The sequence below is a fragment of the Centroberyx affinis genome, unplaced genomic scaffold, assembly GCF_046629955.1.
Source record: "Centroberyx affinis isolate AG114_WGS23_722 - 3 ecotype Tasmania unplaced genomic scaffold, CSIRO-AGI_Caff_v1 ptg000278l_1, whole genome shotgun sequence".
In the NCBI taxonomy this organism is placed as follows: Eukaryota; Metazoa; Chordata; class Actinopteri; order Beryciformes; family Berycidae; genus Centroberyx; species Centroberyx affinis.
The window spans coordinates 166581-181193 of NW_027278957.1; the positions used below are offsets into that span (position 1 = coordinate 166581).

At 38.3% G+C, this 14613-nt stretch overlaps 2 protein-coding genes across 2 annotated transcripts in view; one reads left to right on the plus strand and one right to left on the minus strand.

Annotated features, from left to right (window-relative positions):
• Nucleotides 1–19: 19 nt before the first annotated feature.
• Nucleotides 20–6296, minus strand: LOC139638503 (synapse-associated protein 1-like). The gene is made up of 9 exons (XM_071512654.1): nt 6005–6296; nt 5672–5790; nt 5504–5570; nt 5219–5292; nt 4943–5082; nt 4605–4756; nt 4132–4190; nt 3833–3977; nt 20–3727 (listed from the first exon to the last, which is right to left on the minus strand). Exons 1-9 carry the CDS (start codon nt 6204–6206, stop codon nt 3600–3602), a joined length of 1086 nt encoding a protein of 361 aa, XP_071368755.1. The 5' UTR covers nt 6207–6296; the 3' UTR covers nt 20–3599.
• A 372-nt stretch (nt 6297–6668) lies between these two features.
• shroom2a (shroom family member 2a) overlaps nt 6669–14613 on the plus strand; it is a 36600-nt gene continuing 28655 nt past the window's right edge. Inside the window, 2 exon segments of the mRNA XM_071512876.1 lie at nt 6669–6910; nt 9892–10102. Of these exon segments, the coding sequence (XP_071368977.1) occupies nt 9896–10102 (207 nt within the window). The 5' untranslated portion in view covers nt 6669–6910; nt 9892–9895.

A 14613-nucleotide genomic window follows, 5' to 3' on the forward strand; every position in this document is an offset into this window, starting at 1 on the left:
CAACTCCAACCCTTGAGCACACACAAACTCACAAACACACAAACGGTGTTCCTGTGCATCTGTGTTCCACAACTCTGCCTTTCTTTTCTACTTTTCTCTGAAACACACAATGTAGCACTTTTGGGTATTTCCTACCGAGTTATTTTTCTGTACTTCAGTTTGGTCTTTATCTCTTAACATATCCACACCAAGCGCAAGATGACGTCAGCTGTTAACAAGGAAGAAATGCAGCATAATGAGGGTTTCTGCTGTTTCCTAATCCACACCAAGATACTGTATTCACTGAGCTGCTTGCTTTTGATTTGATTTTCAAATGTGGTCTGACCAAAACTAAACTGTTAGCAAGCAATGCAGGCATAGGCTATATTGTAAAGGGAAGTCAAAAGTATTACATTGACAAAACCAAAGACTTATGTTTCGTCTTGCCTGTTTCTTTAACATTGCACTGAAGATGAACTCAAAAATGGACCGTAGTTTTAAGCACAAAATATTTGGCAATTGAATTTTACCCACTGCAATATGTAATGCACTACTGGAATCTGTAGTGAAACGACGGTGGATTGACTCGACATGAAAGCTGTATTATGGTCTATTTCATGTAAAGTATTCCCTCAGTTTACAGCGGCGTGTCCAGGCTTCTTCTGGGTGTAATCTGACTGTTCAACCCATTGGTTCCCAAAGCCGGGATCACACTTACATTGAATGCCTTACTCTCGGATGGAAGTTCATTTGAGATGAGAGAATCTGTCACTACATCATGCCGTTGCATATGCATGGCATTGCAGTGCAGGTGTTGCATACGTCAGATTTATTCTACTTGTGCAATGCGTGCAGACGCTACATCAAGTATTGTTTTTCACCATTTTTACTACCTCTCTGTGAAGTTTCTGTGATGAAAACATGTCATTGAATCAAAGTTGCAACGGCAATTTATGTTGGGATCCTTGTGTAGAACTCTGCACATAGTTTACATTAATGTATTATGAATTAAGTGTGATCCCGACATCAGAATTTACTTGGAGTTGGGTAAAAGCAGGGGCATATAAATCACTGTTTTCCTTCTTAAATTTGTCTATTTATTTAGTAACAAATTTGTGCTAATCAGGTGGGTGACCTCATCATCACCACCAGGTAGTCACACTGCTGCAATTATTTGATAAAATGACTTGAAATTCTCGTTGCAAATGACAATTTAAGGCTTAGTCACTTTTGCGACAGGACTGGGTTGTAAGATTATAAAACAGTCTAGTATTTTATACTCTTGCTCTGTCTAATCAAATTGCTGGCCATTCAATATGAATAGCCCTACAAAGAAGCTTGGGCCAGTGACAACCACATATGACATTTGTGAACTACTAGCTTATTTACTGTGACTGCAAAAAACAGTGGAATTAAACACTGATAATTTAAGCTATTGAGGATAAAATAGCAAGTGCTTGAAATAGTAGCAGAGCAAGAAGAATATTTTTTCTTTAAAAAAGTTGAACTGTGAGTGGTACTTCCAGCTACTCAGAATGGTACTTTTTTTTTTTTTTTAATAACATTGTCACAAACGCACACACACTTAACAATGCCTTGGACACGCCACTGCGCAAAGAATATATCATAAATTGGCATTCTATGTGTATTTTATGTTCATCATCTTGCACAGTATGTACATTTTATAAGAATGGTATTGTTTGAACCAAAATAGTGTTTGAAATAGATTTTCTCTATACAACTGACTCATTTTTTTTTCCTTTTGTAATTTCTTTTGTATATCATGATTGATCTACATTTTGAAATACTGAAGCCTCTTCCTATTAACACTTTTGTACAACTTCAAAGAAACATTTCATGTATGATTTATTCTGTACAATACGTCTCAGAAGTGTGAATGTTAGGAGCTCGACTATTCTATACTGTGTATCATGAAATAAACAGCATGACAGCATTGCAAGCGGTGTATAACATTACCTACAGAGGATAACGTTTTGTTCAGTTTACCGTTACAATGCCTGAGATGTTTCCATGCAACAAAATAAAATGACTAGATGGATAAAGACAAATAGGTATGTTTTCCTGCCAAGCTCAGCACTAAAGAGTAACCCAGTGGGCAGTTGTCCTTTGTACTCTGCTGGTAGTATCATGTGTACCGAATGCACCGGCTCAGTTTGTCATATTGTCAGAAACCTGCTGTGTTTTCTTTAATTCTTCACCGTCCACTCACAGCACTTCAGTGATGAAGGAAGTGGACTGGCCAATTTGTGAAAGTTTAGTAAACATTTAGTAATGTGTCTGAAAGCGTTACATATTGACAAAAGGCATGTTTATTACCTAATTCTAAATATGATTTTTCACTACAGAAATGAGACAGATCCTTGAATCAGCCTGAGAGGTATTTAGAAATGAAAGGCTTTCCTAATAGGGAAGAATAGTCTATTATACACTTTTTGTCTGTGATATAACTTTGTATCCAACCACTACACCCCATATGCAAACATAACATGTAGATGCACTAATGTGCTTTAACATGAAAAAAAGAAAATACACTTTTAGATATGAATGACAAACATTAAAGTTCAATCAAATGTGGCAGTATGATGCAGTTTGTGTATACAAATAAGTATAAACAATGAAGGCAGTGGATTTTTTTTTTGAGTGGGTTTCCTGTATAAATTCTGGTTCATACAAGAAAAAGGCAAAGCTGGTGTGGACTGAAATGTCCCCATACAGTACATTATATCACCATCTGTATGTGTGCATATGGAGAAGATACAGCTGATTCCGTTTTATGATTGTTGACAAAACACAACCTAAGTCCCTTTGGTCCATTATAGGTATATAATCATCTACAATACAGTCTACAGAATTTAGGAGTGATATCAGAATTGGCCTTCAGACGTTTTCAACAGAATCAGCTAGCACATCATTTCCATCTATAAAACATATTCGGCTCAGAAATAGGATAAACTTTGCTCCAGAAAACACTATACAGGTCAAATGACTTGCATGAAATCCTCTAGGAAAATATAATTTGATTCACAATTCACATTATTCCTACAGCGGCCCAATCAGTAAGGCCGGAAGCAGACATCAAAGCCTCTGGTCTGTGATTCCATACTTGTGCATAGTCTGAAGCTGCTCCATTTTCAATGGATGGGATGTAGATTCACAGATTTTTGTCTGGACTTTTAAATTCAAATGAGGTTTATATCATAGTAAGGCCATTTGTGCCAGATGTATCCTCATCCCAAGAAAATAATCCTGGGGACTGTCAACTTTTCATATTCCATTTCAATGGAGCAGTGCATCAGTATGACATCACAGATTTGGGGTGCAGGACAATTTCTCCCCTCTGTTTTGCTCCAGGAGGCAATACAGAATATTTACTAATGAAACATAAACTATGTTAAGGCACATGAATAACACATTTCAATGCTGATGTTCAGTTGTATTTCTCTTTAAGATTCTTGACAGTTATTAGTCCTGAAATATCAGACCAATGTTAAAATGCATCATTACAGTGGGGAGATAAAAACCTGTTGGTAGGTGTTGTTTCTGGTCTTCCTGTCCTTCAGGAGTTAAGGCTGGAGGGGTCTGTATATAACTGAGGTACTCTAGCTGTCATCCTGCAGCATCTCTTCGATCTCCTTGTCCCAGTTGTCATCACGGTTCTCATTATCAGCCACCACCTCGTACTCCTGAAGCTCCTGCTGCAACTCCCTCTCCCAGTCTGGAGTCTCCTCTGAAAAACCCGATGTTTTGTCACTCATGGAACTGTGAGAACCACACCTGAGTACATGGTAACCTAGTTCAACAGAAAGACTTGTCTGAGGCCTCTAAAACCTACCCGCATGTGTGTTAGGTTGTTCCCTCTTGTCCAGAACCAGCTGCTCCATTTCTTTACGCAGATCCTCCTCGTTTATCTTACAAGAGTCAAAGGCATCGCTCACAAATTCAGACACGCCTGGGCTGGTGGAGATCTCTTCTTCATCCTGCCATAACAGGAAGAAAGACATCAGATTGTAACTACGATCTCTTTTCTTTCTTTTTTTGTCCGACCACTGGTTTCGCAATGAACAGAGAATGTTGTATTCAAATTGAATTTCTAATGTTAGAATGGATAAAAGCTGGAATCAGGTATCTTACCTCATTGGGCTTAGGTTTGGCACTGATGATGGCAGGGGGAGTTTTCCGCTGTACTATTTCTGCAAAATTATTTTGTGATATTATCTTTAAAGTATCATGCAATGGAAAAATAACATCATATTCATACTTTCTGTATGACATTAATACTAGACCTCTTCCTCATCATGTTTTACTACGACTGTTTTTTAAATACGATGCACTATCTTCAGTCAAATGAAAGAAAAACATAACATTGGCTAATACAGGCTACAAAGGCTGTTAAATAGATTATGTTGCAAAACCATAGGTAAAATAGCATTGAGACAAAGTGCTTTTTGGTTTATCATACAGTATTAAAAGGGAAAATCCACCCTTATCTTGGTCACAATGGTATATCTATGGTTTTGTGTTGAAGCTATGAACTGTCAGAGACAAGAATATATTAAAATTAGACACAGGGCCCATCTAATTTTATTCTAGTTAGCAGATTATACCTGTTTGAGGAACATCTTCAGGACTGGAAGCATGTTTCTCCCCCTCCCTCCTCTCAGCAGCTTGTTGCGCTGCTAGAGCTGTGAGCTGAGCCGACTGTTTTATCAAGGAGACACGGTAGAAGTAATTTTTCCAGAAGACGTCCTCTTTTACCCTGAGAAGAATGACATACATGAGTGTGCAGTCATCTCTACGGTGGAATGATTCTATGGATAGACTACATCCCTTCAAGCACCACATAAATACCTAAAATAAATGTATTCTTAATAAACGTAATCTTACACAGGGATGCACATGATGGAGAGGTAGGACAAAACAGTGACAAAACATTCATTCTCACTGTTTGGGGACTAGATGGAAGCGCATCTTCCTGAGGAGCTCATCTTCCTCCAACATCACCAACGCGATTGGGTACATTTGCTCAAAGTCAAAGTGAAACTGCACACCAGCAGGAGGGTCCCGCAAAAAATTGCGTTTGTCCTGCAAATAAGCAAAGCAATCAACTGAAGTGAAATTTTAAAATTGTAAGGTAGAGGTGCAGTGAGTAGTGAGCAAAGAAACTATGTTATGCATCAAAGAACATTTTTTGATATGAAATATTTCTGTGGGTACTCACTGCTGAAAGAGCTAAAATCTGTTGCTGTATGGTCTCCTCTTCATTATAACCAACCCATGGTGGTACAGCAGTATCTAGGGATAATAAAAACTGGACTGTAGTTAATGTACTAATGTCTAGATGTTTCTGATGTATTCATTTATAGCTAGATGTTTTTGTACACCTTGGAATGAAGCATTATCTTGATGAATTCTGAATGACCAACGAGTTAATTAAGGGTAGAGACAGCAAAACCAGATAGATTCAACATATCTACAACAATACAAAAATAAAGTTGCTACTCACCACTCTTTTTTGCATTTTTCTCCTGAACAAACCTTTCTTGCTCTTTCTGGAAATCACCCAAAATGGTCTAAGGGAGGAAAACATGTTACTGAAACTATTTCAATATAAAGAAGGGAGGCATTTATATATATATATATATTTTTTTAAAATACCGTAAAGGCTATTTACCTTATCAATGATTCCATCAATCTTCCCCTCCTCCACAGTTTTCTTTATGGTTTGTGCAGTCTCAACGACAGAGTCGGATATTTTCTTCGAGGCACTACTGGCAAAGTTATAAATGTAACCTGTTGAGAAGCAACATGTCATTAACTATCAACATTGTAAATCATGTACGATCCTCTCGAACTAAAGTTAGGTTAGCACATTTGTTGCTAACTGACAACACGTTCTTTCCCTGGGTGTTAGCCAGCAAACATGATCATAAGCATAACAACTTTATCACATAAACAATAACACATGTATCTCACTATCAAGCTTATAAATAAAAAGTGAAGTTACCACCGAATCCCTTTGCTTTTTGGAGAAGCTGAGGAGGTTGGACATCTCTCGCAACACTGCTCTGTTCATCATCAGCAACAACAGTCGGTTTGTTTACTTCATGACTCTTGTCTTCATTAACATCAACGATAGACTTGCTTTCCTGTGTAACTTGATCATTTTCGTTTTCCAAACCTAGCCATGTTCCCCAGTTTTTTAACATTCTTGTGTCTAATGTTGAAAAGTATTAATTTTAAACGTCAACCGTCAGATAGTTTGGTGGAAGCTAGGTTTGGTGGAAGTGTTTAAGTTGGTGACGTTTCACTCAAAGACTTCCGCGAATACGTTTAGGTTACGCTTGGCCCCTCTACCGACCCTTAAGTTGCTACGTTGTCATGGAAACGTACGTGCTCAGTTCGAAACTCTCAGTTTATCTTTAGCAAGTTAATAATTACGAAATACTGCACACGTTATTATATTTTATATACCGACCCAAGTTTAAGCTTTGGATGTTAAAAAAATAACCATCTTGTCAGAAGTTATAAAGCAATTTGTCACAGTGAAATGTAGCCACTTTGCTAACAGCAGATGGCACGCTTGCGCTTTACCTTTGCTACACTTGTTATCGTCTATGGATGGAGCTAGCCAGCTTAGCTAATTGAAACTCTCGTGTGTGTTTGTGTCGTCGGGTTGGTATCATGAAGTAACGTTAGGCTACAGACTAAACGGCTGCGTTTAAAAGAAAAGGAAAACTACCAACTCGTTACACGAAAGTTTTCATAGAACTGGCGAGTAATTTTGGCGAAAGCGACAGACTTGGGGAAAAAAATATAATGAAGTATGTGTAACACGAACTTGGAAGATAGCTGCGTGCCAACCCGACGAAGCAATCTTGTCCACCGGTTTATCAAGAAGTTGAATTCCCAGGTAAGATTAGCTCATTCGCGCTTTTTATGCTTTATTTTGATGTGTAAGGTTGCTAGTTAGCGTTCATTGAATAAACTGTGGACCTTACTGGACCGAATAGTTAATTTTTTCAAGAAAGTGTGTTTCATGCTACGACTGAGCTGTTCATTTAAGACTGTCAAGAATTAACTTAGCCTGGTTTAACATGGTTAACATTGTGCTGCTCGACATTATGTGTTTCTCTCACACATAAGAGCATTACGCTAGCTTGTCTGGAGTGTGACAACAGGTGTGTACTCAGCGGTAGAGATGTCCCAGTGATATAGCGAGTGCATTTGGAAGCTCTAAACATGGGGGAACAAAGCTTTGTTGACTGGTAAAGTTGGTTTATGTTGGGCATTCACGCGTTCACTTTATCTTGAAGTTGAATACCATTCAAATTCAGAGTTTATGTCACCCAATGGTCTATTTTTCTACAGACAAATCTAAATATTTATGACCATGAACAATTCTCTCGTCTAGTTAGAAGCCTGTCTCTGGTCCAGCTCCAGACTTTACATCCTGATGACATCACAGCTTCTAGTCTCAAATCCCTGGTTTTGGGCTTTAGAAGAAAGACTTTCATATCAATAGATGTTCACCGGGCTGTCCTAAACCAAAGGCAAAACGCATAATTCTTAAATTGAGTGATATTGAAATAGCATTCAATATTAATATCCTAGGAATATTAAAAGTATACAGGCGTATTCGTAATGAGGGGGTGGTGAGTTTACAACAGTTCATCACTTAATGATCCTGGAAAACTAAATCTCTTACATATTTTTACTGTCAGATAGCTTATTTAAATGTCAACAGCATCCCAATGCAGTGACCTAAGGTTTGACATCTAAAATCAGTATCTATTTTCTAATGCTTCAAATCGGCTATGACCAAATCGGCTATGACCAAAGTCATGTTAGTAAACAGGACATCCAACGTTTTAGGGTTTATAAGCTATTGTAATGGCGCTGCCATTTTTTAATATGCTGTACAGTATTATTATTTTAAGGCTTTCATGATAAAGATGTAGTGTATTATTTTATGTAGGTATTTTATGCATGTATTTGTGTAGGTGAGGAATTATGCATTCATTGTAATTGTGGTGGTAGTCTAATAATAATAATATAAATATTATTAATACACTTATTTATACAGCAGTTATCTAAAAACAGGCTTTACAAAGTGCTTTACATAAAAACAAAAGGAAAAATGAAAATGAAACATTTGCATAAATGCCAGTCTAGAAAAGTGAGTCTTAAGCAGAGATTTAAAAGATGACGCTGATTTGGCTTTTCTAAGTTCGTTAGGCAGGAGGTTCCACAGGGTCTCCAATGGCAAATTCTCAGTCAGCTTTGGTCTTGACTCTAGATCGTTGAACAGTCAGTAGTCCTCGGTAGCCAGTAGCCTGAGGATCTCAGGTCACACTCAGGTTAATGAGGGGTTAAAAGATCAGCAATATAGCCAGGGGCCAGAACATGCTGAGCTTTAAAAATGATCAGTAAAATCTTGAAATCAATTCTAAAACTGACTGGCATCCAGTTTAAAGATGCTAAAATAGGGGTAAAATGGTCTCTTCATTTAGCACCACTTAAGATCCTAGTTGCAGCATGCTGAAGATGAGAGATTGATTTATGACTGAGGCCTGTGTAAAGGGAGTTACAGTAGTCTGAACAAGATGATATAAAAGCATGGAACACCTCCTCCAAATCCGCAAAGGATAAAACCCCCTCGATTTTTGATATTGCTCAAAAGTCAAGTCATTGTCAAAAACTACCCGGCAGGTTTCTGACCGCTGGTTTGATATTGGCGGATATGTTTCCTAGCTTGCTTAGACTGATACTTCTGCCGCTGGGAGGGCTGAAAGAAAATATTTCCTATTTACTATCATTGAGCTGTACAAAGTTCTAGGACATCCAGCACTTAATATCGCAGAGGCAATTGTAGTGTGTCAAGGCTGTTTGGATCGTCAGGTTTCAGTGGGAGATGTAGCTGGGTGTCATAAGTGTAGCAGTGAAACAAAATGTTGTGCTTAATGGATTATGTGGCGGAGTGGGAGCATGTACAATGAGAAGACCAGAAATTGAGCCTTGCAACACACCACATGTAATATTAGTTAAGGAGGATGAGGAGTTGCCTATGGTTATTGAGAAGGTACTATCAGAAAGGTATAGGAGTTGAACTAGTCTAGAGCTGAGACAGTGATACCCACCCAGCGCTTATGATTTTCAATTAAAATTGGGTGATCAACAGTATCAAAAGCCATGCTGAGATCGAAAAAGATCAAAATTAAGTAATCTCCTGTATTTGCTGTTAAAAGGTCGTTAGTTACTTTAAGAAGCACTGTCTCTGTACTATGTAAAGCACTAAAACCTGACTGAAATTTCTCAAATAGACTATTGCTGTTTAAAAAAAAAAATCAGTTGTTTAAAAACCACTTTCTCTAAAACTTTTGATTAAAAATGGTAGTTTAGAGATGTTTCTATAGTTATTGAGGGTTGATAGATCAAGGCTGGCCAGAGAGCTGTTTATAATTGATAAAATACGCAGCTCAACAAGGACCTAATAAAAATCCACTTAGTCACTTAGTGACTTCTAGCAGATAGAGGGATCAAAATGTAGATGGCCTGCTGGCAAGCATAAAAATACTAAAGATGAGTGGACTGCCCACTTTCCTGGGACAAATCCATCATACAAGATAATTATTTTCTCCCTATATCAGCCAATCAAGAACTTGAGCTACAGACTGTTGAAGTTGTATATGAAATTACAGTCCAATTTATGTGTTCTGAGCTACTAGTTTATCTAGTAGGCTACTACTTGCAGTAAAACACATTTTACATTCACTCCCATTTGGTCAAGATGAACTTACTTACTTACTACTCCGGTAAGTTGTTATACGTCCAGTAGACAAGTTTAATGATAATGTTTTGTTGTTTTTTTCTTTACCTTCTCATTCTTAACAGCACCATGGATGCTGGGGGTTGTAGAAATGATCCACACTATATGGAAGGAGAGAGCATTCGGTATGTGATGGAAAGATCAGGAGATCTGGATCAGAGGACCAGAGATGATGAGGGATGGAGGCTGGTGGATGTGCTACTTTCTGGAGGTGCACCATGGGGGTTTACACTCAGAGGGGGACGGGAGCATCGAGAACCTCTGCTTATAACCAAGGTAAATAATCCAACAGAGTCTTTGATTTCAGTGCAGTGAGAAAAGACTGAGATGGTGAAAGCTACCTAGTGTAAGTCAAGCTAGCTAGCCAACAGGTTAGGTTAAGGTGATGATACAAGTGATGATGGCTAGTGAAGTTAAAATGCTATCTAAATATTACTCTGTGTGTCTGCACAAACTGTCACTGTCTGGAATAGTGGTCTAGACCAGTTAAGCTGTTAATTTTACAAGCTGCTATCATTCAATTGTCATCAGCTAATGCAAGCAAATTTGTATCACTTAGATAAGTCTAATTTGCCATGTAAACACATTTAACTTCTAAATTATTTCTAAACTGAATTTGATCCCTCATTTGATCTAATTTTGTTTTAACACATCTTGGAACTAACCACTGAAATAACACTTTGAAATGGACAAACACTAGTCAGTCAAAACATCTAACCAACACAAAGTGCTGACTGTCCTGAAACCACATCCACTGCTTACACCGTGTGTTGCAGTGCATTTTTCTTGTTTTAAAATGTATTTTTACAGCATTTTTCTGATGTTGGAGATTAAAATGAAAGATGGGGAGGGAGAGGAGATGATATGCGACAAATGTCAGATTTAAATCCATAATGAAATTCATACATGTATTTGACATGCAGCTACTGTATGGATTGAACCAGAGAGTGTAAGCTGTATTATTTCAAGTGTACTTAATGTCCAAAGTTGCTCATGGCTGTGTTCATTTGGTAAAATGAGGGTGCTTGAAAGTCAACATATTGTGTCAAGTTCCTCCAATCATCATAGAAACACACACTATTGCTCATCATTTTCCTGTCCATCTAGGCCCAAACTGACCTTGTTAGGTGTGTGATATGAGCTACCATCTAAAATGGTAGGGAGAGGGAGAGGGAGAGGGAGAGGGAGAGGGAGAGGGAGGGACTGGGACTAATCTCAGCACAACCAAATTAGGATAGCAGTTCTAAAATCACACTGTAACCTCACTTCTCTGTTGACTGTTTAATGATTTACTACAAAAGACCTTGCTAGTTAATTTGACATGGTAAAATACCAGCACCTGTTTGTCGGGAGTTGTGTCCCCTGCTTGATTTTTTTTTTTTTCTGTGCATGTCATTTCTGTATTGACCCAAACAGGTCCAAAGTCCACACAGGCGAAACTCAGGCACCATAGAGGTTTACAGCAATACAGTTGTGACCACCGTCACCCCCTTACCATAGGTTTTACAAGCATGTGATCCAAATGAGTAGAATTCCGGCCATTTTAAGTCTTTAAGCTGTTAGATTAAATGGCCAGGTCACATTGCTGAATTGTGTAGCGTGAGCCATTATCCAGCTGGACTGCAGTTTTAGGTTTAATATTGGCAGTATTTCATTGTCTTCTGTCACTGAATGCCAGATCCTCGTTCCAGGGACCAACAAAATCTCAAGTGGACATTTTTGCATCTGTTGGTGAGATGTTAATTTCTCAGAACTTTCTCAAAAGCCTTTCATATAGGCCTATCATTAGTATAATCAGGACCCTTTGAATAATATTTAATAGCTTCACCAGAGTTTTGCCGGCTGGCACTAAAACGATTTTTCAGTGATCTCAATTGAAAAAGAAAATTAGTGAAGGACTAGGCTTGTTTGTCAAACTGATTTTAAATAGATGAGTGTTTGGTTAAATTGTATTTGCTGTCACTTTGGTTTACGGTGAGTGTTGGTAGATCTCACCTGGACATTTGCTTTCTTGTGGTTTTTGTGGACTGGGTTAAATTTGGGTTTGAAGGGTAACTTGCAGTACCAGGAGCAGGGAGGAATGTTGGAGCTTTGCTTGATACTCCAAATGTACTGAATTATCCCTGACAGCCTGAAGCCTGTTGGAATGGCATGATGGGATAAATTTAGTCAGGATTAGTGATTAGTGCTTCTTTTGGAGCCGTCCTTAGATTGCAGTCTTTGATTTCTAACGTTATTTTGTTGAATTATTGGTGTAGACTAGATAAAGATGCAAGTAGACCCACTATTTCCCTGAAAAAACTGATAACCTCACAGTATAGTCTATTGAAATTGTCAACAGCCTGGTGCCTGCTTGACATTGACTAAATAAGGAAATTTCCTGAAGTCTTCTTAGTCCTAACATTTATTGTCTATCTAATGTAGGCTTATATGAAAGAAGTCACAAATTAGCAGACATATTTTCAAAAGAATGCACGCCCGTGCATACTACCTGATTCTCCTGTGCCCTATCTACCCCAGTCTTTTGGAAGGTTAATTTCAGCAGTACATACCGTAGGCTGTCCTTGCACCTGTAGGTGCATAATTTCCTATCTAGTCCAATTGTTGTGGGGCTATTTTTAAAAGAGGACATCCTATCCTGCCTGAGCGCATATTCAGTTAAAAACAAGGTTGAATAAACAATAAAAATGAGAGGCGATTAATGCCATCTCTCAGCTATTGCAATCATGCGAGAGCTCAAAATTTCGGAAATGGACACAATGATTATTAGATTTGATCTGTCGTGTCTAAGCAACCCTTTTGTAATAAACAGCAATATATTTACTCTGTTCTGGAAATGTATGATTTGTAGCTGCTGATAATTGTTAAAATCAGTTCTGTGTCTCGCTGCTTGCTGCAGGTCAAGAGGGCCATATAACACAGTAGCACCCATATGGGCTGTGACTTAAGTTTCGCTCAGCTATCGATTTTTCACCCACATTCCACTTTATTGTTTTTAAGGTTGCACACCTCGCAATTACAGCAGAAATCTCCTCTTGAAATTAACATTAAATGTGTGTGAAATATTCCTATGTAAAATGCCATTTCTCCCTTTTTTCTTCCATTTTCCTTCCCTTTCTGCCTCTGTGTTTCAATGTAAGTAGTGAGCAGCAAGCAGACTGTTTGGTCTGGAGAGGGATGTCTGTATTATACATAGATGACTGAGGAACACACATTGTTGAAGAGGGCTTAGATTAAGAGCTCTGCTAGCTATTTTCTCTCTTTTATAGATCTTCTCGAATTGGTAAAGTTACGATTATAAAGAAGGGTCCAGAGCATTGAAGACCATTAAGAGTATTGTTTAAAAAATATTCTGGATCTAATTAAAATTCTTAACATTCCACTCATAGCTCAAGTTTTGCCAAAGGTCTTCACAGACTTTGTTTAAGTCCTCTGTCTCAATAAACTTAAATAATCCTCTTTTACACAACACAGCTGGGCATGCACCTCATATATGTTCCCTTGGCCAGGGTCAACTTTTTGTGATAGAAAAATGTTTTGCACTTTAAGAGGCAGTAGAAAACCTTTTAAAGAAATGCTTGCAAAATGACTCTGTTCTTACATGCTCACCCACAGGTAAACAGGTTTTGGCTATTGGCTAATTAATGAATCCTTTGTGAGACAAGTTTGTGGGATAGATTTTTTGGAGTACACAACCTCTGGAATGAAGATGATTCATAGAGAACATGGAATAGGTCTATTGACTCATGGGAGTAAAAAACAGATTCAGATTTTTCCTAATTGTAAAAGTGTGAGGAAGTCAGTATTTTGAAGTTGGGTTATTCAACATGAAATTCTGGTAGACAAATGGAGAACACTCACAAAATGTTTGGACTCTGTCAGAGGAGCTGCATGAACTGTCATGGGGGGTAATGCGAGAGGGATTGTTTTGTGCGTTGAAAGAGAGCGAGAAGGAGAGGCGGTTCAAAGTTGTGTGTTGTTAGATGGAATTTTGGAATGTTCGACATAAGGCGTAAAACTCAATAATTCTGAATTTGTGTGTGTTGCCTAAATATTAAGAAATTCTTTGGTGACATTTAAAGTGACAGAAGACCATAGCCCACCAGATTTGAAATTGCTCTTTAGCATGTTTTGGATTTCAGAATAAAGTAGGCAAATTCCCCTGGTTTGATGTTCAGTCTCTATGCACAGATCTATTTCTTGTCTAGGATTCCAATGACAGAAGCTCTGCATCATGACACATGTCTGAGCTGTTTAATCCTTACAGATCATGTTTACAGCAGTGGCCAGTCGGCCACACTGGTTGGAAAAAATCACAGGTATCTCTAGTAACAGTCAAATGGCAACCTAACAAATTTGGTCACTTGCTAAAGTGACTGGTAGAGTAGGTAAACTTACTACAAGGTATGTAAAAGCTGTATTTGGGTGGTTTTCAAAGCTTGGTTTGTGCTGTTGCTGGTGTCAAATGAACATTTGGTCTAGGAGTTGCATTGGTTGTGGTAAGTTCTAAGGTACTGACCAATCAATTAAATAAGTGTCTGACTCAAACTGTAGCATGCCAGATGCATAAAAAATACATACTAGGTCGTAAAAAAAACAATTATCCCCTAAACTGTGTGCAGGAAAAGCCTAAGCCATACATGGGGTCTGAGGTCAGTGCCCTGTCAGCACACTGCACAGGACGTCTGTCAGCAGAAAGACACATTCCTTACCACCATCGCCACCACATCCTTCCCTTCATGTCCCACAGAGAGACATGAGGCTATTTTTGAGGATACTCAAGAGTT